General features: G+C 38.6%; 1 protein-coding gene across 2 annotated transcripts in view; it reads right to left on the bottom strand.

The window, feature by feature from the left end:
* Window positions 1-22,288, bottom strand: part of LOC115209796 (proton myo-inositol cotransporter-like) — a 74,907-nt gene that overhangs the window by 20,337 nt on the left and 32,282 nt on the right. For both annotated transcript variants that reach the window (XM_029778342.2, XM_036501506.1), the window contains exons 2-4: window positions 19,034-19,570; window positions 8,505-8,664; window positions 6,969-7,159 (exon numbers count right to left, since the gene is read on the bottom strand). In XM_029778342.2, coding sequence (XP_029634202.1) covers window positions 6,969-7,159; window positions 8,505-8,664; window positions 19,034-19,496 — 814 coding nt within the window. In that variant the 5' untranslated portion in view covers window positions 19,497-19,570. The remainder of the gene's footprint in view (window positions 1-6,968; window positions 7,160-8,504; window positions 8,665-19,033; window positions 19,571-22,288) is intronic.

Consider the following 22,288-nt stretch of genomic DNA (forward strand, 5'->3'; position numbering starts at 1 on the left):
GCGAAGATTCCCTGACTTCTTCACAAGAGACAACTGTATGCACTGTATCAGTAGAGCTTACTCATGTTAGCAATCAGGTTTCAAATCAGGCCTGATAAGATCAATAATAAATAAAATATATGCATACATACAAACATATATGTACGTACCGACATCTACATGTATATATACATGCATATATAAATATATATACGTACAGGACTCCACAAGAAGACGTAAAAATCAACAGAAACGAAAACGAAAAAGCCATTTTGTTACAACAGAAGGACAGAGACGTGGAACAAGACGAAAACGAAAACGGGAAAAACAATTACGTACAGCAGAAAAACGAAGTACAGGACATGCTGCACAAGGAAAAATCCCCTTCATCAGCTGTCGCTAGCAGACATAGTGTGTTTCGAAGGCAAGACAGGACATGTCTGGTCATGCTAGGCCTTCCTACGAGAGAATTAAAATAAAATAACCTCGTAGAGGGGTAAAACGAGCAAGAAAAAAATGTAACACAAAAAGGGACGTAACAAAGAACTGCACAAAAAAATACAAGAAAAAAATACAAAATTAAAGATACATGTACAAGAAAATACAAAACGAGAATTAAATTACAATACGAGAAATCAAAATAAACAAGAGAACAAACGAAAAAGATGAACGAAGGCCTTTGTTCTGGTGGGGACGAGAAGGTAACTGGCGAGCGCTGGGAAACATGACCTTAGGGCCTGAATGCAACAGGCGAAAGGATTAGCAGTGACGAAAGTGAGGAGGAGAGAGAGAGAGAGAGACAGACAGATAGAGGAAGACACACGGCTAGAGAGAAGGGTGAGGCAGAGAGAGAAAGAGAGAGGGGAAGGCAAAGCAAAGGGAGAGAATTTCGTGTCATTGTAGTAAACTGTAAAACAAACTGGGAGGAAAGAGACGGAACGAAGTGAGAATTCTAAAAATCGAAAATTCAAACGAACCCGACGCGAAGCGCTGTCAGACAATAGTGTAATAAATAAAATATATGCATACATACAAACATATATGTACATACCGACATCTACACATATATGTATGTATGCATTTGTGTGTTTGTGTTTGTCCCCCACCAACATTGCTTGACAACCGTTGCTGGTGTGTTTACATCCCCGTAACTTAGCAGTTCGGCAAAAGAGACCAGTAGAATAAGTACTAGGCTTACAAAGAATAAGTCCTGGGGTCGATTTGCTCGACTAAAGGTGGTGTTCCAGCATGGCCACAGTCAAATGACTGAAACAAGTAAAAGAGAGTAAGAGAGTTGATGGAGTCAATACAAGATCAATCTCTAGTTAAAGGCTTGAATAATCATTACAAACATGTAAATGTAAATTGTTTCTTTGCCTTGCCATCACATGACAGTCGTAAACAAATGTCACCATAATGCTAGTGGTGTTATTCATATCCAATCTTCCGTGGAAACATGCCGGCCCACAGGGAAATATTACTTGGCTTGGGAACAGGTGAGGATTGGCAACAGGATGGGCATCCAGCCATAGAAAATCTGCCTGAATGAATTCCATCTGACCAATGCAAGTATGGAAAGGACAACAATGAAGGGAGTGGTGATGATGACAATGATGACGATGACAATGAGGAGGTGGAGGAGGATGTTAAGATGATGAATGGTCTTTGATCAAAACTGACTTGAGTGTAATTAACAACAACAGCAACAGGAGGATCACGGTTTCGATTCCCAGACTGGGCGCTGTGTGTGTTTATTGAGCAGAAATACCTAAAGCTCCATGAGGCTCCAGCAGGGTGTGGTGGCGACCCCTGTTGTACACTTTCGCTCCAACTTTCTCTCACTCTTTCTTCCTGTTTCTTGTCCCCAGCTTCCTACGCAACCGCTGAGCCTGGATGTACATCCACCCATCCGTCAATGCTCTCAGTGTCAGGGGTTGACCTGCTTTCTCTTCTGCGGGTCTTACGAATAGCAAAGTACCACGTTTCGGACTTCTCCCACTACAGAGGCATGATCTTGCGAGCTCTGGGACAAAGACCGCTTTGCTCAACAGCAATAGTAAACAGCAACAGCAACAGCAACAACAACAAAAATGAAAAGAGAGTTCTAGAAACTCTAAAAAGATTCTTTCCTGATGTTACAAAACTGAAAAAAAGGTGAAACTTTGTGATATTTCAGTGTACTTTCTAGGTTTAACTGGAAAACTGCCAAAAATTTGGCATGTATTCTTGAAAAAACTATTCCACTATCAAAGAAATACATCCTTGAACAAAGCAAACCTTGGTATTATATTTAGACCATTTTGTAATGGTAATTCCTAAGTGATAAGCCAGAAAATAGGGACAAGCTTATGGGTTTGGCTCTTTTAAGAACTTCTTTTTTCTTTGATGCCATTACTGTATGAAACTGTAGACTCTTCACAGCTGCTAGCTTGGAAATGGATGCAGTTTTTCAGTTCTAGAAATACTTAGTTCAACTAATTGCTTAACCAAGCATGCACTCAATTAGCAGCAGCAGCAGCAGCAGCAGTAGCAGCAGCAGCAGTAGCAGCCACAGTAGTAGTTGTAGCAGCAGCAACAGTAGTAGTAGCAGTCACCTCATGAATGAAAATAGGTCATGGTTTGCTAAAGAGAGCAGACACGGCAAGTTCTTTGCTAAAGAAACTAGAACATTCCAAACTATGTAATCACTTTACTAAACAACCGTACTACAGAATCAGTGCAGAACATAAGTTTGGAGTTTTAATGGATGCAAAGAGCAATCAAATAAATAAATAAATAAATAATAATAATAATAATAATAATAATAATAATAATAATAATAATAATAATAACAATAGTAATAATCATAATCATAATAATAATAATAATAATAATAATAATAATAATAATAATAATAATAATGATAATAATAACAATAGTAATAATAATAATAATAATAATAATAATAATAATAATAATAATATAATAATAATAATAATAATAATAATAATGATAATAAAATAGACAACCCAATGACTGGTGTAGCAGCACTATAGTCAACTGCTACAAAGGTAAAGGTGACGCTTTTGATAAAAATAATTACAGACGTATCAAGTTGTTGGATCAGGTAATGAAGGTCATGGAGAGAGTCATAGCCCAACTAATTAGGGAGAGAGTCAGTTTAGAAGAGATGTAGTTTGGGTTTGTGCCAGGGAAAAGCACAACTGATGCTATATTTCTGGTAAGACAGCTGCAAGAGAAATACCTAGTCAAATATAAACTTCTGTACCGGGCTTTCGTTGACATGGAGAAAGCCTTTGACAGGGTCCCCCGATCCCTTATCTGGTGGTCAAGGAGGAAACTAGGGATAAATGAATGCTTAGTGAGAGCTGTGCAAGCCATGTACAGGGACGCTGTCAATAAGGTGAAGGTTGGCAACGAGTACAGTGAAGAATTCCGGGTAGAGGTAGGGGTCCACCAAGGTCAGTCCTCAGCCCCCTCCTATTTATCATAGTCCTCCAGGCAATATCAGAGGAATTCAAGACAAGATGCCCCTGGGAGCTCCTCTATGCTGATGACCTTGCTCTAATTGCTGAGTCACTATCAGAACTAGCGGAGAAGTTTCGGGTGTGGAAACAAGGATTAGAATCGAAGGACCTTAGAGTCAACCTAGCTAAAACCGAAGTCCTAATAAGTAGGAAGGCAGGCAAACCACAAATCCCTTCAGGTAGTTGGCCCTGCTCAATGTGTAGAAAAGGCGTAGGTAGAAATTCTATAAGATGTACCCAGTGTAAGCTATGGACACATAAGAGGTGCAGCAATATCAAAGGAAGATAGTTTTTGTATGTGGCAGGAGGAATAAACACTGAAAATGTGCAAAGAACAACTTCCGCCACATTCCAGGGAGAAAAACTAGAAGAAGTTGATAGCTTCCACTACCTAAGTCAGTAGCAGGGGAGGGTGCACTGAAAGTGTAGCTACAGAATAAGAATAGCCTGGGCAAATTTCAGAGAGCTCTTACCTCTGCTGGTGACAAAGGGCCTCTCGTTCAGAGTAAAAGGTAGACTGTATGATGCATGTATATGAACAGCCAAGCCACATGGCAGTGAAACATGGTCCGTGACTGCTGAAGACATGCATAAGCTTGCAAGGAATGAAGCCAGTATGCTCCGATGGATGTGTAATGTCAGTATTCATACTTGACAGAGTGTAAGTACCTAGAGAGAAAAGTTGGACCTAAGAAGCATCAGATGTGGTGTGCAAGAGAGACGACTGTGCTGGTATGGTCATGTGGTGAGAATGGATGAGCATAGCTGAGTGAAGATGTGCCACACCCTAGCGGTTGAGGGAAACTGTGGAAGTGGTAGACCCAGGAAGACCTGGGATGAGGTGGTGAAACATGACCTTCGAACAGTAGGCCTCACTAATGCAATGACTAGTGACCGGGACCTTTGGAAATATGCTGTGTTTGAGTAGACCCGGCAAGCCAAGTGAGACCATAACCTCGTGGCCTATGCCAGGGGTGTAACCAGCCCACTTATGCATACCTTTCCTTCATTTGATGCTAAACTCTACTTGTGAAGACCTGTTGAGGCAAGTGAAATCGAAATCGAAATCAAATTCGATGACTGGCATCCGTGCTAGAGGAGCTCTAAGAGCACCATCTGAGCATGATCATTGCCAGAGCAGCAAAGTGGCCTCTGTGCTGGTGGCACATAAAAAGCACCATTTGAGTGTGATCGTTACCAGCATTGCCTTACTGGCACGTGAAAAACATTCGAGTGAGGTTGTTGCCAGTGCCGCTGGACTGGCTCCTGTGCAGGTGGTACGTAAAAAACACCATTTGAGTGTAGCCATTGCCAGTCACACCTGACGGACCTTCATGCTGGTGGGACGTAAAAGAACCCACTACACTCTCAGAGTGGTTGGCGTTAGGAAGGGCGTCCATCTGTAGAAAATCTGCCAGATCAGATTGGAGCCTGGTGCAGCCATCTGGTTTGCCAGTCCTCAGTCAAATCGTCCAACCCATGCTAGCATGGAAAGTGGACGTTAAACGATGATGATGATGACAACACATTAGAAAGTGATAAGTGCAGAATCTTTGGAGAAACTGGTGAAACCATATGGCATATTACCAGAAGGAATGTAAGCAATGCCATGACAATATATAGCCAGGCTTATCCATTGGACACTTTGCAACAAGTATGGACTTTACAGTGCAAAAAATTGGTATAACCACAAACCCAAAAGCATTGTTGAAAATAAAAATGCCTAGATCCTGTGGGATTTTATGATTCAGTGTGACCATGAGATAGAGAATATGAAGCAAGACATAGTCTTAATTGAGAAAGAAAACAAACTATGCTGGATCATAGATATAGCATGTCAAGCTGACAATAAAGTATGCAGTAAGGAAGAAAGAAAAGTTGAGAGATATGACAGGTTAGCTTGGGAAGTTAAGCAGTTGCGGTCGATGAAAACGGTAGCAGTAGTACCAATAATTGTCAGAGCCCTGGGAACAGTGAGCAAAAATCTCGAGAACTACGTGAAACAAATAGGGACTGCAATAAGGGTGGAGCACTGCTTGGAACTGCTTGAATACTCTGGAAGGTGCTCGAAAAATTAAAGGTGTTACCTTAGTTCACTAGTAGTGAACAGCTGACACTGTAGTACATCTCCAGTGTTAGAAGCTGTGCAATGCAATAATAATAATAATATAATAATAATAATAATATGCAGCACAAGACCAAAGCCTCCCCACCAGAAATTACCAAAAACATATAATGAAAAGAAACATAACAAGTAACTATAGAATATGTGGAGATGGACAAGAAACAATAAACCATATTATCTCTGGCTGTCCAGTTCTTGCTAAGAAGGAATATATTCACAGACACAACAGAGTTGGAATTTATATACACTGGAAACTGTGACAATACTATGGAATAACAGCAGAAAAAAGATGGTATAGGCACACACTAGAAAAGGTCACAGAAAACGTGAAAGCAACCATACTCTGGGATATGCCAATACACACAGACAGAGAAATTAAGGCCAATAGGCCAGATATAGTTATCAGAGATCATCAAGAAAAAAATATTTTCTTATTGATGTATGAATACCAACAGTTGACAACGTTTCTCTTAAAGAAACTGAGAAACTCTCAAAATACAAAGATCTGAAAATAAAGGTAACTCAAATGTGGAGTCTAAAACCAGAAACAATTCCTATCATAGTAGGTTCATCAGGTATGATAAAAAACATTCAGACAAATACATAACGAAAACACCAAGACTTACAACTATATATAACATACAGAAAATATATAGGTTATATGTGTGTGTGTGTGTGTGTGTGTATGCGTGTATGTATATATATATATATATATATATATATATATATATATATATATATATATATATATACGATGGGCTTCTTCCAGTTTCCATCTACCAAATCCACTCACAAGGCTTTGGTTAATCTGAGGCTATAGTAGAAGACACTAGCCCAAGGCACCACGCAGTGGGACTGAACCCAGAACCATGTGGTTGGGAAGCAAGCTACTTACCACACAGCCACTCCAGTGCCTATGCATGGACTCTTACAGTGATTGACTTACAGTTTTGTAATATTGATTTTCCATATTGATAATATTTTATCTAACTATTGAATATTGATATTTAATAGTCAAATAGACAGATATATGGATTCCAATATATGCAGACAAACTAGATTGAGTTGAAATGTATTCTTTTCCATTAAGGCATATCAAAACTTCCTTGGATAGCTAGAAATAACAGCAAACATTCTTGAAATCATACCTTATGGCTTAAAAAAAAAAAAGGTAAGAACTATTGCGTTATAGCACTAGACACATACACAATCAGAGTAAAAAAATTATTACATGGTCACAGCTGGAACAAAATTAAATTGAGGCTTGCTTGACCTAGGGTTAAATAACAACAGCAACACCACTAACAATGACAACAGTAATAATTCTAAAGGCTTACTTTCCAATCCACCACCGAGATCCTGTCGAGTTTGTATCTCTTCAGTGTTTGATGTTACCAACAAACTAGACATTTCTTTCTCAACTTCATCGAGTTTCCCCTTTTGTAACAAATACCGTGGACTTTCAGGTAACCAGATGAACCCCACGAATTGGATGATCGATGGGATCAAGGCAAATCCCATTAGATATCTGCAAAGAAATATAACTGTGAAAAACAATCAAAGAATATATCTTTGGCAAATACGGTGTTACTATTTTAAATCTCAGAGGAAATAAAAGAGAAGACTGAATTCAAAAGTAATAAATGGTATCAAATGTGATTAAGATAATCATCAGTTTGAAGGCATTCCCTGCCATTTCAGTGGATGAAGAGTCTCTTTTCTTTTACTTGTTTCAGTCATTTGACTGCGGCCATGCTGGAGCACCGTCTTTAATCGAGCAAATCGACCCCAGGACTTATTCTTTGTAAGCCTAGTACTTATTCTATCAGTGTCTTTTGCCAAACTGCTAAGTTACGGGGACGTAAACACACCAGCATCAGTTGTCAAGCGATGGTGGGGGGACAAACACAGACACAGAAACATATACACACATACATATATATATATATATATATATATATAAAAGGCGGCGAGCTGGCAGAAACGTTAGCACGTCGCGCGAAATGCGTAGCCGTATTTCGTCTGCCGTTACGTTCTGAGTTCAAATTCCGCCGAGGTCTACTTTGCCCTTCATCCTTTCGGGGTCGATTAAATAAGTACCAGTTACGCACTGGGGTCGATATAATCGACTTAATCCCTTTGTCTGTCCTTGTTTGTCCTCTCTATGTTTAGCCCCTTGTGGGTAGTAAAGAAATATATATATATATATATATATATATATATATATATATGTATATATATATGACAGGCTTCTTTCAGTTTCCGCCTACCAAATCCACTCACAAGTCTTTGGTCGGCCCAAGGCTATAGTAGAAAACACTTGCCCAAGGTGCCACGCAGTGGGACTGAACCTGGAACCATGTGGTTCGTAAGCAAGCTACTTACCACACAGCCACTCCTGCGCCTAGAAGATTTTCTATAAAAGAATATCATCATCATCATCATCATCATCGTTCAGCGTCCGTTTTCCATGCTAGCATGGGTTGGACGGTTCTACTGGGGTCTGTGAAGCCAGAAGGCTTCATCAGGCCCAGTCAAATCTGGCAGTGTTTCTACGGCTGGATGCCCTTCCTAACGCCAACCACTCCGTGAGTGTAGTGGGTGCTTTTTACGTGCCACCCGCACTGGTGCCAGACAGAGCTGGCAAACGGCCACGAACGGATGGTGCTTTTTATGTGCCACCGGCATGAGGGCCAGGCGAGGCTGGCAACGGACACGAAACGGGGCGGTGCTGGCAACGGTCGCGAAACGGAAAGTTCTCTTACATGCCACTGGAGAACCAGATGGCTGCACCAGGCTCACGTTTTGTTTTTGTATATACATGTATGTGTGTGTGTGTACATTTGAAAAGGCCATTCATTGCTTGAACTTACCGCCAACTTTCATGTTTTATATAGCTGAAGGCTGCAGCTAAAAGAACAGAGAAAAACAGACCAAATATTAAAGCAGATTGATTAAGAACCATAGCGTATCCTCTATATTTCGCTGGACTGCTTTCAGCTAAATACACCGGCACTGCCACCGAGGAGAGACCTGGAAGAAAGAAGGGCGGACAATTAGGAATAAATTAATTATAAAAACAAATAAATTTTTAGAAAAAATATAATGTGTCTTGAATGGCAAAACAATGCAGAGCGGACTATAATAACTGTTATAATTTAATTATTCATAGTCTTATATAATAATAATATTTCAGAATACAAAACTTCCTTCTTCAGATATTGCTAGGAATTGTAGCAGTGACTCAAACAATTCTTAGTGATATCTACAGATGTAGGCATTAACACACTCAGTGCTGTGGGCATGATAATTAATTGATTAATTAATTAAGACCATACCTGTATTGAGGAGAGGTAAGCATTGTTGAACAATGTTTAACTCTGCAAAACAGAGGCAAGGGAGAAAATACAAATCAAAAGTGATATTTTGAAGTGGGTTGGTCTGAGGAGTCCCAATTAATCAGATAATTAAATCAGATAATTAAATTATGTGGTGAAGGATGAGTTGATTTTTGGCAAACATGCTGATAATCCAGAATTTGGTTTAATCTAACTTTAATGAAGAATTTAGTAAAATAATCTATCTTAGCAGAAATAGTATATTTTAGCAGAAATATGGTAATAAAAATGTTAATAATGACAAAAGTTATTTGACAAAATTCTTGGGTCTTATTAAAATTGATTAAGACAAAAGCTATATATATTTCTTTACTACCCTCAAGGGGCTAAACACAGAGGGGACAAACAAGGACAGACAAAGGGATTAAGTCGATTACATCGACCCCAGTGTGTAACTGGTACTTAATTTATCGACCCCGAAAGGATGAAAGGCAAAGTTGACCTCGGCAGAATTTGAACTCAGAACATAGCGACAGACGAAATACGGCTATGTATTTCGCCCAGCGTGCTAACGTTTCTGCCAGCTCGCCACCTTTTAAGACAAAAGCTATATATTTCAACACAAATATGGTAACAAAAAAATTTAGAATTTCCACTAGAACTTCCACTGACTATTATAATTTAAATAGTTGTTGGTACCTTTTTTTGTGTTAATGCTAATTATCACCAAGCACAAAAGCAATGAGACATGATGAGATGCCTATGAATTTTGTTTGCAGGACGATATCAAATGATACAAAACCTCAAGCAAGAAAAGATGATTGTGACCTCAATAGTATTGCTTGGTTGACAGTCTGCCACAACAGATACAGCTTGAATGTCATCATTTTAGGTTGTCAGTCGCATTCATTGACACGGGTTTCAAATCCACCTCCGCATTACTATCACAGCTATAGTTAATGAGAAGTAAAAAAAAGTCTCCTCTGTTGGAAAATTTTTCTCAACTCCAACCTGAACAATGAATGGTAGGAGTCTTCTTTGACAAGTAAAAACAAAATGGAATTAATAAAATCAATATATTATATTTTCTCAGCAGATTCATTCACATCTTAAAAATCAATATATTATTATCATCATTATTATTATTATTATCCAATGTCTTTACACAGCTTTTAACAATGGAGCTGTACTACGGTGCCAGCTGTTCACTACCAGTGAACTAAGGCAACACGCCTTATTTTTCGAGCACCATCCGGAGTGTTCGAGCTGTTCCATTATTATTATTATTATTATTAGTAGTAGTAGTAGTAGTAGTAGTATTTTATTTTACCAAGATTTTTGCTGGAATTGAAAAATAATCATAACTGAATACTACTTAAGGTGTATACATATATATATATCTCTTATTATAAAAGGCAGATTTTATCTGCCTCCCTTTGTCAGTTATAGAAATCTACAATATAGGATTTCTTCAATTACAATTTACCTAGCATTTTTAAGAGTAGAATGCATCGGGTCATGCCAGGTCCAGTTTTTAAAATTTAAACTCCAATTAAGCAAAATTTACAGAAAACTCACACTCTGGTGTGTATGTCAAATGCTTTTCTTAATGTGGTTTACACCACACGCACACGCACACACACAGTGTGCAACGAATAAAATGAAAGTAATTGGAAGAGAGTAAATAGTGACAGAGTGATTTGAGGAAGACTAAACTGAAAGTATTTAAACCACGACTCAAAAAATAAAAAAACACAGCAAACAGAAACAAATAAATACATAACGATTTACTCCTCACACAATTTCTTCAATTAGAGTTTACCTAAGATTTTTCAAAGTACTCCATTCGGTCATGCCATAATATATTTCTTTCAATTTCACCCCCAATTAAGACAAAATTCGAGAAAACTCAATATTTTAACATTTCACTCCGAAAGCATTGATGTACATGTGTGCGTGCGTGAGTGTGTGTGTGTGTGTGTGTGTGTGTGTGTGTGTTTGATGGGTTGTGCGACACAGAAAGTGTGGTGTGTAAGTGAAGTGCTTTTGTTAGTGTGTGTAAAGAGACAGACAGAGTGAAAGACAGAAATAACTGAACTTTTTTTTTCACTTTTTGTAGTGAGTGACTGAGAGAGAAAAGAGAGAGAGAGGTTATGTATGTATATATGTATGTATGGCTTCAGTGACACACACACACAAAAACACATACCTACGTACACCTAAAGCACGCACACACACACACACACACACAGCGGAGCGCGACCTTCGAAATTTTGGTAGTATTAATTTGCGAGCGTACTTCTAAGCGCGCGTAATTGAAAGTTTTCACTATATCATCACGTGCGAAAAAATTCGAAGGGTTTTGAACAATTGAGATACAGATGTCACGCCTGTATTGAAACCATTGCTAAGCTGCCGTAATTGCTTAATTAAGACTTTTTTTAAATTGAAAGGGGCAATATGTGACGAGGTTGAAAAAAAATACCCCAGAAAAAAAAATTTACTGCTGGTATTTATATAATTCACTACTATTTTGCTACAATGTCATGAAAAAGAAAAAATTTAGGTATGTAAATCGAATTCGCCACCCCCTTTTCCCCGTTCGCGTTTGTGTAAAAAAAATTATTATTTAAGTTTTAAAAATTATTTACTTTGTTCAAAAAATATTAATATTAATTAATTTTCAAGAATTATTCAATTTTATTCTGTAAAATAGTAATTAATTCATTTATCTGTAAATCCGCGAGGTTGTTACTCAGGCACCTAGAATGGTAACCTTCAACTAACACTATCTCCTCCGAGACCCTGCGGCGCAAGTTGACCAAAATTGAGAGTATGGTAGAAGAAGGGTTGCTCTTCCTTCCGTAGAACATAAAATTCAAATCGGACCATGTTAACACCAAAAATTATTTACATCAAAAAGATGCTTTTTTCTATGAAAATCCCTATTTTTTACGATTTTTTCACTGCTGTGTCGCCACTTTTCGGTGTATTTCGACCAGAAAAATGTTCACAAAATTTTTACTTTTCAAAATTACAATTCCAGCGGGTCGAAACAAACCCGAGCAACGCCGGTCGATACTGCTAGTATATATATATTTGTAGAACATGCACACATACGTCTGGAATCACAAACAACAATACAATAATCCCTTGCCATATTCCATCATCATCATCATTGTTTAACGTTCACTTTCCATGCTGGCATGGGTTGGATGATTTTGACTGAGGGCTGGCGAACCGGATGGCTGCACCAGGCTCCAATCTTGATCTGGCAGAGTTTTTACAGCTGGATGCCCTTCATAACACCACCCACTCTGAGAGTGTAGTGGATGCTTTTACATGCCACCGACACGGGAACCAGTCAGGTGGAACTGGCAACAGCCACGCTCAAATGGCGTTTTTTCACATGCCACTGACACAAGTGCCAGTGAGGTGATGCTGGTAACAATCACGCTGGAATGGTGCCTTTTACGTGCGGTTCACCTATTATGGTTTATCATTTAACCTTACATCGATTCCTCCGTGTTACTGTTTTGCATTTATAATAATAAAATAAATACATACAAATTATAAAAATGATTTTAAAAAACATACAGTACAATACTGTTTCTACTTTGTGGATTTTCACCTATCGCAGGGGCTCTTGGAACGTAACACCCACGATAGTTGAGGCATTAGTGTATAAAAAAAACCAGAATTTTCAAGAGCTTGAAACTTATGAGTGTGTTATTAAGTATATGACTATGTTCAAGTTTAATCTTCTTTTATCAAGGAATTTTCATATTTCCTTGTTGAATCCTTTCTGTTAATTTGGCTCAATAGCATTCATGACTCATTTGTCTGTTAACCTCTCAAGATGCACACAATCTCATTTTCAAAATAAAGTAATGGAGATAGTGCATTTTTAGTGCCCTTTGCAGTAAGACCTAAAGGATCATGGAAATAATTTTGAAACTGATAATAATCATCAATCCTGATAGGTATGGCTGTGTGGTAAGAAGTTTGCTTCCTAACCACATGGTCCCAAGTTCAGTCCACTGCACAGCATCTGGGGTATGTGTCTTTTACTATCGCTCTTGGCTGATCAATGCCTTGTGAATAAATTTGCTAGACAGAAATTGTATGGAAGACTGTTGTGTGTATGTGGACAATAAACTTTGCTTGTGAAGACCTATTGAGGCAAGTGAAATCAAATCAAAATTGCTGCCGTGGCCGATGACAGTACCGCCTGGTTGGCACACATTTTGAAAAGAGGACTGTGCAGATCTCAAAACTTTGATTGACTAATGGATTTAAGAATAGTGTTGGGAAACTCCTTTAAAAAAGAAATCAAACTTGAAATAGTTTCCGTCTGTACTTCCTTCCGGTTTTACAAGGTATGTGCAAAAGCAAATTGGCATAATTTTTGTACATATGTGAAGTTCAGGACGAGGGACATGTGTTGCACCAGACTTTTGTTGACGGATATTCAGAAAAGATGTGGAAAGTAGCAGGTTCAGATTGGAGGAAACATAAGTTTCATAGATTGGTGAACTGAGGAGATTGTATAGCAAAATAGATGATGAGTGGTAAGAAAGTTGGCAGTGGGAAGGGTACAAGATACGAGATTGTTCAATTGGTAGAGTGCAGAGATGGTTTAAAGTAATCACGCGTAGGATGACATAGAACTAAGCTTCGCGGTCACAACCACAGCTATAGAAATGGAAGGACTGTGTGTAGAGGACAGTAGATTCGAGAGTAGAAGCAACAATGAATCCGGAGGAAAGTATTAGATTATAAAACATGCAGAAAATAGTTGAAAATAAGTTTTAACAAATAATGATAAATCTCCGAGTGAGATATAAACAGCAGCAGCACGACATCATGATGTATGTTTGCCACCTAAATGTGGCTGATCCATATGGGACGATACTACTAGAATTTATAGCCCCAGCAAGACATCTCCTTCAGCTGGCTAATGACACACTGTCTGTGCCCTACCAGTATTTGCAAAAGGAAATCATCTTTCTCATCTCTAGCCTGACGTGATACACACGGACCAGGATTTCTGGGTAGTAACCCGTCATCAGCGCGTGAGAATCGAGATCGGCGACTTTTTGTCGCTGGAAAAAGCATACATGTTTGCATCCGGTGATTGCCACGCGCTGATGACGGGTTACTACTCAGAAACCCGGGTCCGTGTGTATCACGTCGGGCTAGAGACGGGAACGATGATTTCCCTTTGCAAATACTGGTAGGGCACAGACAGAGTGTCATTAGCCAGCTGGAGGAGATGTCTTCCTGGGGTTATAAACTACAGTATCATCGTCCCATATGGGTCAGCTACATTTAGGCGGAAAATATACTTCAGTTTAAACAAAGTTACTGGAAAGCTGTCAGATTTCATTTGTCAACATAAAGCAACCGCTCTTTGAAAACTCATTTGGAGAAAGAGATTAAGTAGAAAATAATAATATACACAAAAACTAAAAAGAAAGAAAGTAAATAAATAACAAATAAATATAGAAACTGCCTGCATTGAGTAAAGTTTGGTGAATATAGATAACAATTAAAACTGTTGCTAAAGGCATAAACAAAATATACAATTGAAAGTTGAGTTAAGAAAGGATAACAATGGAGACTTAGTCTGTAATAGAGATAAGAATAATAGAAAAGACAGCTGCGAAACCTGACGGTTTTCTACATATTTTAATGGTTTAGAGTCTTATAACGGAGTAATAGATAGGAGCGTGTTTGTAAGTTGATAATAGTTCAAACCTTAAATGCATACCTTCAGACAAGACGTCTTTTGTCTTGCATATATTGCAACTCAGTTTTAACCCACAACTTATATGTATGTCGTAGATTCTAGCACTAACCAAAGGATCTTAAATTTATGTATCATTGTCATTCCTTAAGCAACCAAATATACTTAGATAATGCTGTGATGAATTTTCTTTCTGGGTTAATAAAGATATTTGTGCTGATAAAGGTGAACAATTAATACATATACAACATAAATAAAAAGGTTCCCCCCCCCACTGTGTTTTACGCTTTGGGGTTTTACATATGGTCTGGTATTGTTCCGTAGAGTTGCGTTTAGTAATAACGAGAAACGCCTGTAAAGTTAATGGTGACATATGCACGAACGCCAGCAGGCCGAAACTTGGAAGTCGCTTTCACACCTCTTGTAAAAGTTCAGTATATATATATATATATATATATATATATATATATATATATATATATATATATATATATATATATATATAACAACTGCAGCGTGGAAGGTGTTTATAAGCCATTTAAGAAACACACAAAAACCGTTAGATTCACTTCAACATTTAAATTTAATTTGTCAAAATATTTTCGTCGCTTTGAAACCGCGATCTGTTCACTGATAAAACTTCGTGTTGCAACACGAACAACACTATCTTCGCAAAAAGAAATGTTGTTGATAAGAGCTATCCAATTTCTTAGAAGACGTAAACACGTTCCGATTCGAGTTCAGTAAACGTAATACGTCATCAAATTATTCTATATTAAACAAACGTTTGATGATCTTAATTAAGCTCAGGGATCTTGAATACAAAACCGAAGTTTCTAGAATCTTTTATTTATAACTTGTGTACATGGTGAGCGGTACGAAAATATATGCTTTGCTGTTACAACCACTCGTTGCTTCCTGTTTGCCGTCTGATAGTAGGTAGCTGCTTGCAATGCAACCACGTATTCTTGAATCGTAGCAGATATGTTGTTACTTTCTTTTAAAAAAATAATAATAAATGCGCCCTTTTAAAGCCTAGCCAAGGTCATGGGCACGGTACCCCGGTTTCTATGGCGTATGTGTTCCCCAGCTGGACGGGACGCCAGTCCATCGCAGCGTTACTCATTTTTGCCAGCTGATGGACTGGAGCAACATGAAATGAAGTGTTTTGCTCAAGAAAACAACTCGTCGCCCGGTCCAGTAATCGAAATCACAATCTTACGATCATGATGCTGACACCCTAACCACTAAGCCACGCACCTCCACACTTTCTTTTTACTAACATTGAATTCTTGTAAATTCGTTTTGGTTGCAAACACCATTGTTGCAACAAACACTTGGTTTTCATATAGTCATTTTGTTTACTTTGAAAGCGACGGCATGTGAAGTTGTATTTTTGAAACCTGACGCGCGAAACTCTTAAAAACAACGGTGTGTCAGGTAAAGTTATTTGATTAAAACAGATTAGAATGTGAAGGTGTGATGTAACAGAAATAGTTTATTTGGACGTTTTGTTACAGCGCACCTTGATAGCCGCTTCTTTAATTAAATAACGCTTATGTTGCTCTTACATCTCATTAGTAAAACCACCCGCAGTAATTAAAGGTGTAAAGATAGATCAAAGAGTTTTAGTTCGACCCTTTAACATAGTGGAGTGACGGTAAACACACACACACACACCTTGTGAGTGAATTTGGTAGAAAGAAACTGAAAGAAGGCTATCGACTGTTTACGTCCCCGTAAACTAGTGTTTGATAAAAGAGGCCGATAGCATAAGTACCAATTTTTTTTTTTTTAACTAGTACTGAGGTCAATTCTTTTGACTAATATTCTTCGAGATGGTGCCCAAGGATGTCTGCAGTCTAATAACTGAAGCAAGTAAAAGAACTAAATAGTAAAATAGTATAATTTTCAGTGATTAGAAATAGTAATTTATAGATCGTTGACGTTAGAAACAGAGATAAGTGGAGCGAAAGGCATTTTGTTTGTGAATGTCACAATACGTCAAAATATTCTTTTCTATTCTAGACACAAGGCCCGAAATTTTGAGGGAGAGTACCAGTCGATTAGATCGACCCCAGTACGCGATTGGTACCTAATCTATCGACCACGAAAGGATGAAAGGCAAAGTCGGCCTCGGTGGATATTGAATTCAGAAAATAAGGACAGACGAAATATCACTAAGCATTTCGCCCGACGTGCTAACGTTTCTTATTTCTTTATTGCCTACAAGGGGCTAAACATAGGAGGGACAAACAAGGACAGACAAAGGGATTAAATCGATTACATCGACCCAGTACGCGACTAGTACTTAATCTATCGACTCCGAAAGGTTGAAAGGCAAAGTCGACCTAGGCGGAATTTGAACTCAGAACATAACGGCAGACGAAATACCTATTTCTTTACTACCCACAAGGGGCTAAACACAGAGAGGACAAACAAGGACAGACAAACGGATTAAGTCGATTATATCGACCCCAGTGCGTAACTGGTACTTATTTAATCGACCCTTAAAGGATGAAAGGCAAAGTCGGCCTCGGCGGAATTTGAACTCAGAACGTAAAGACAGACGAACTACCTATTTCTTTACTACCCACAAGGGGTGGAATTTGAACTCAGAACGAAGCAGCAGACGAACTACCGCTAAGCATTTCGCCCGCTGTGCTAACGTTTCTTATTTCTTTATTGCCCACAAGGGGCTACACACAGAGGGGACAAACAAGGACAAACAAACGGATTATGTCGATTATATCGACCTCAGTGCGTAACTGGTACTTATTTAATCGAAACCGAAAGGATGAAAGGCAAAGTCGACCAAGGCGGAATTTGAACTCAGAACGTAAAGACAGACGAACTACCTATTTCTTTACTACCCACAAGGGGTGGAATTTGCACTCAGAACGTAGCGGCAGACGAACTAAGCATTTCGCTAAGCATTTCGCCCGCTGTGCTAACGTTTCTGCGAGCTCGCCGCCTAACAAGGCGTCAAAATATTATATTTTGATTGGGTAAAACAATTTTTAGTTGAGCTGAGTTTTCGCTCTGAATTAAATTTAAAAAGAAAAGAGGTCATTGGTTCATCATTCATTGTATTTCGAGGACTGATGAAAAGAGGTAACCACTACCAATGTATGTAACATCCTCATAACACTGTTATAAACGGGAAATAGATCTAAATCCAAAACTTCACCTTGAAAAACTCGATTTTCAACAAGATTTTGAAGAGGAGCTATGTTCAGTATGAACAATAACGATTAATTATGATTATTTTTAATAAGTATAAAATATGCAATTAATTAGAATATATAACTAAGAAGGAGTGGCTGTGTGGAAAGTAGTTTGCTTACCAACCACATCGTTCCGGGTTCAGTCCCACTGCGTGGCACCGTCGGCAAGTGTCTTCTACTATGGCCTAGGGCCGACCAAAGCCTTGTGAGTGGATTTGGTAGACAGAAACTGAAAGAAGCCCGTCGTATATATGTATATATATATATCACGTGATCACGTGACCGACCAGACCATCAGATGTTGTTACACATCGCTGATCACAATGCGTTCGCATTGTTTTAGCCTCCGAATGACGCCACCACGCTAGCTAAGCGAGCAGGCCAATATATATATATATATATATATATATATATATATATATGTATGTATGTGTGTGTATATGTTTGTGTGTCTGTATTTGTCCCCTCAACATCGCTTGACAACCGATGCTGGTGTGCTTACATTCCTGTAACTTAGCGGTTCGGCAAAAGAGACCGATTGAATAAGTACTAGGCTTACAAAGAATAAGTCCTGGGGTCGATTTGCACGACTAAAAGGCGGTGCTCCAGCGTGGCCACACTCAAATGACTGAAACCAGTAAAAGAGTAAAAGAGTATTGAGTTTACGGTCGTAATAAACTAGGCTGTGTGGTAAGTAGCTTGCCTACCAACCACATGGTTCCGGGTTCAGTCCCACTGCGTGGCACCTTGGGCAAGTATCTTCTACTATAGCCTCGGGTCGACCAAAGCCTTGTGAGTGGATTTGGTAGACGGAAACTGAAAGAAGCCCGTCGTATATATGTATATATATATATGCGTGTGTGTGTTTGTGTGTCTGTGTTTGTCCCCTAGCATTGCTTGACAACCGATGCTGGTGTGTTTATGTCCCCGTTACTTAGCGGTTCGGCAAAATAGACCGATAGAATAAGTACTGGGCTTACAAAAGAATAAGTCCCGGGGTCGAGTTGCTCGATTAAAGGCGGTGCTCCAGCATGGCCGCAGTCAAATGACTGAAACAAGTAAAAGAGTATGGAATAAAATGTACTTACCAAATGCTAGGCTGACAAAAATTCTACCAGGTAAAGTGTAATATACTCCAGTCGTCTGAAGAATCGACCCAATAATATGCAGGACACCAGATAACAAAATGGTCTTCTTTCGTCCAATTTTGTCCGACAATTGGCCACAGACGATGGAACCAAGCATAGCTGCTCCGCTCGTAACTCCTACTAAACGTTCTTTCCAGCGTATTTCACCAGGGAAATCTTTCTTTAACAGCAGGTAACCAGATACGGCCAACATCTGATAACCCATCAGGAATGACATACATAAGCAGCACAGCATCAACGCAACAAACCGTGAAGTTATTTTCGGTTCGTTTGTTTCTGTTTTCCGGGGATCGTTCGCTTGTTGTTCATTAGATTCCTGTGGTTTCGATACCAGCTCCATAAGGTCTGTCTTCGCTGAGTCTTTTTCGTGCGAAGAACGAGTCAGTTCGTCGATAAGCGTCATAATGTTCACACTTCTGCTTAAGATGTGTTTTGTTTGAGTAACTGATTCTCAGAAGCAGTTTTTATATTCAAATGCTGAAAGAAGAACGAAAATAGACACATTTTATTTTAGACTAATCGCACATGCAGAACATAGCGAAAAAGAAAATAATAATAATAATAATAATAATAATAATAATAATAATAATAATAATAACAGAGTAATAATAGAGAGAGCGAGAGAAAGAATGAGGGAAGGCGAGACATATAGAAGAGAAGCGACAGAGTCAGAGTTGAAGGAGGAGAAAGGAAGGAAGAAAGAAGAGAAGGAAAGAAAAGAAGAAAGAAAGAAAGAAAGAAAGAAAAGAAGAAAGAAAGGAAGGAAGAAAGAAAGAAGGAAAGAAAGAAAAGAAGAAAGAAAGAAAGAAGGAAAGAAAGAAAGGAAGAAAGAAGGAAAGAAAGGAAGAAAGAAGGAAGGAAGGAAAGAAAGAAGGAAAGAAAGAAAAAAGAAAGAAAGAAGGAAAGAAAAGAAGAAAGAAAGAAAGAAAGAAAGAAAGAAAGAAAGAAAGAAAGAAAGAAAGGAAGAAGGAAAGAAGGAAAGGAAGAAAGGAAGAAAGAAGGAAAGAAAGAAAGAAAAGAAGAAAGAAGGAAAGAAAGAAAGAAAGGAAGGAAGAAAGAAAGAAAGGAAGAAAGAAAGAAAGCGAGCGAACAATGAAGAGAACAAATGAAAATAATTCCCGTAAACAAATTTCACAAAATGTGAGAAACATATTTATTCGTTTATTTATTCATTTATTTATTGTTCTTGTTGTTGTCGTTGTAGTCGATGTCACCGTCGTGGTGGTTGTTGTTTAACGAAGCTGTGATCACAAATATTTCAGCCTTGACAATCCTTTCCTAGATTCGGATAATGCTTATCTAGAACTTACCCGAAGGTGGTGTGACTTTTTCTCGTTTTCTTTTGATACAAAAAAAAAAAAAAAAAAAAAACAAACAAAAAACAGAAGATGGAGGATGGTTCTGGGGTTGGGCGGTGGGGTTCAAGGTTTTTTTTTTTTTATAAAGAAAAATTGTTCTTTTAAACTTTCTGATGCACCGAATAACAAATAAAACAAAATGTGCGCGTGCGCGCTCGCGCTCATGTGAGCATGTGCTTGCGTGTATGTATGTATGTATGTATGTATGTATGTATGTATGTATGTATGTTTATGTCAGGTCACTTTCGAGTGCTACTGGTAACATGTAACCCAGTACAACCTGTTGCATGGTCGGGTCGTCGGGGACTAAACCGGCAACCCCACCAAGCTTGCTTGGTGAGGAGGGTGTTTATTGGACACCCTGCGGGACGAAAAACAAAACCCGCCATTGGGCGGAGAAACTCTTGAGAGTCAACGGCCATCCAATAAATGTCTTAAGGCTGTATCATGCGCGGGGACATAGAAATAATCGGACTGAATACCCGATCGCGCGGTTAAACCTATGGTAGTGAAGGACTCCTAGCCTTTGTTAAGGCATCCTTCTAGGAGAAGGTAACTCAGGTAACTGGGATAACTCCGACATAAAACCTGCGGCTCAGTGGTTACCGATGATGTTGACTTGTTCTTCTTTTCGGATTATGGCTGCTGTTGCTTAGTGAGTGGGATTGACTCAGTGCAGAGCCTTTCCTCACTTTAAAAAAATTCTTCTTGCAGGCATTGCACGATAACAACATTGATTAAGCTTCGTGCAATGGCCATACTCGATAGCGAGGGGGTAGCCACCATGTATGTATGTATGTATGTATGTATGTATGTATGTATGTATGTATGTATGTATGTATGTATGTATGTATGTATGTATGTATGTTTGTATGTATGCATGTATGTATGTAGGTATGTGTGTGCATGTGTGTATATCATTGGATATGTACGGTATATATGTGTGTACACACACACACACATATGCATATCAAAATAAGCAACAAGGATATCCAGAGGTAATGGAGTACGATCGTTTCATGCAACACCATTTAATTGAACAATGCAATCATTACATCAATTTAAAATGCAAAGCAATCTTCAGCTGCACGAAGACATAGAATTTAATTAAATTAGAACAGATGGACACATTAGTATAATTATACCTAAAGTCTCCAAGAAGTTAAGGAGATAGACAAAGAACATGCTGTCTCACTCCAGTTTAGAAGTTACTGAATTTTCAAGAAGATATACATTGTTACAGACTCTGCTTGTTACCGATCTTTTGTTTTTATGGGGTCAGCTTTTATGGGGTCAGTTTTAATTTACAGACTAGTTTATGAAATCCCTTGTATATTTAAGGCTTAGGGAACAGAGGGGTAAGGCTGAGAGAGCAGACAGACATCATAGCTAGTATAGTCATAAAAATCAAGATTTATTAGAAGCAATATCATGAGGTTTGGCAAAGGAAAACTTAAAACAAGATGTGAATTACTTCACCAGGTTAGCAGCAAACAACCTGCGAAAACCTCCTGTACCAAGTGAACCCGGCAGTAGCATTGTAGCCACCAGTTCTTATACATGTGCCTCAACCGGCTCTGCATTACAGCCACAACTTCTTGATACAGCATTTCAACTATCATGTACCTTGACTACGAACTGGTATTTATCATCCGTGTGTCTGAACATTCTTCTAAGGTCATATTATAGACTCTTTCAACGCTCTTGCACACGCACTTCGTATACATGACGGCCTGTCTATCATTATGTATATACATGACGCATACACACACATGTTAACATATAAATAAAATCTTCTCTTAAACATTCTACCCAGTTGTGACTCTCTTCCTTCTGG

The sequence above is a fragment of the Octopus sinensis genome, linkage group LG3 (genome assembly GCF_006345805.1).
Source record: "Octopus sinensis linkage group LG3, ASM634580v1, whole genome shotgun sequence".
NCBI classification, from domain to species: domain Eukaryota; kingdom Metazoa; phylum Mollusca; class Cephalopoda; order Octopoda; family Octopodidae; genus Octopus; species Octopus sinensis.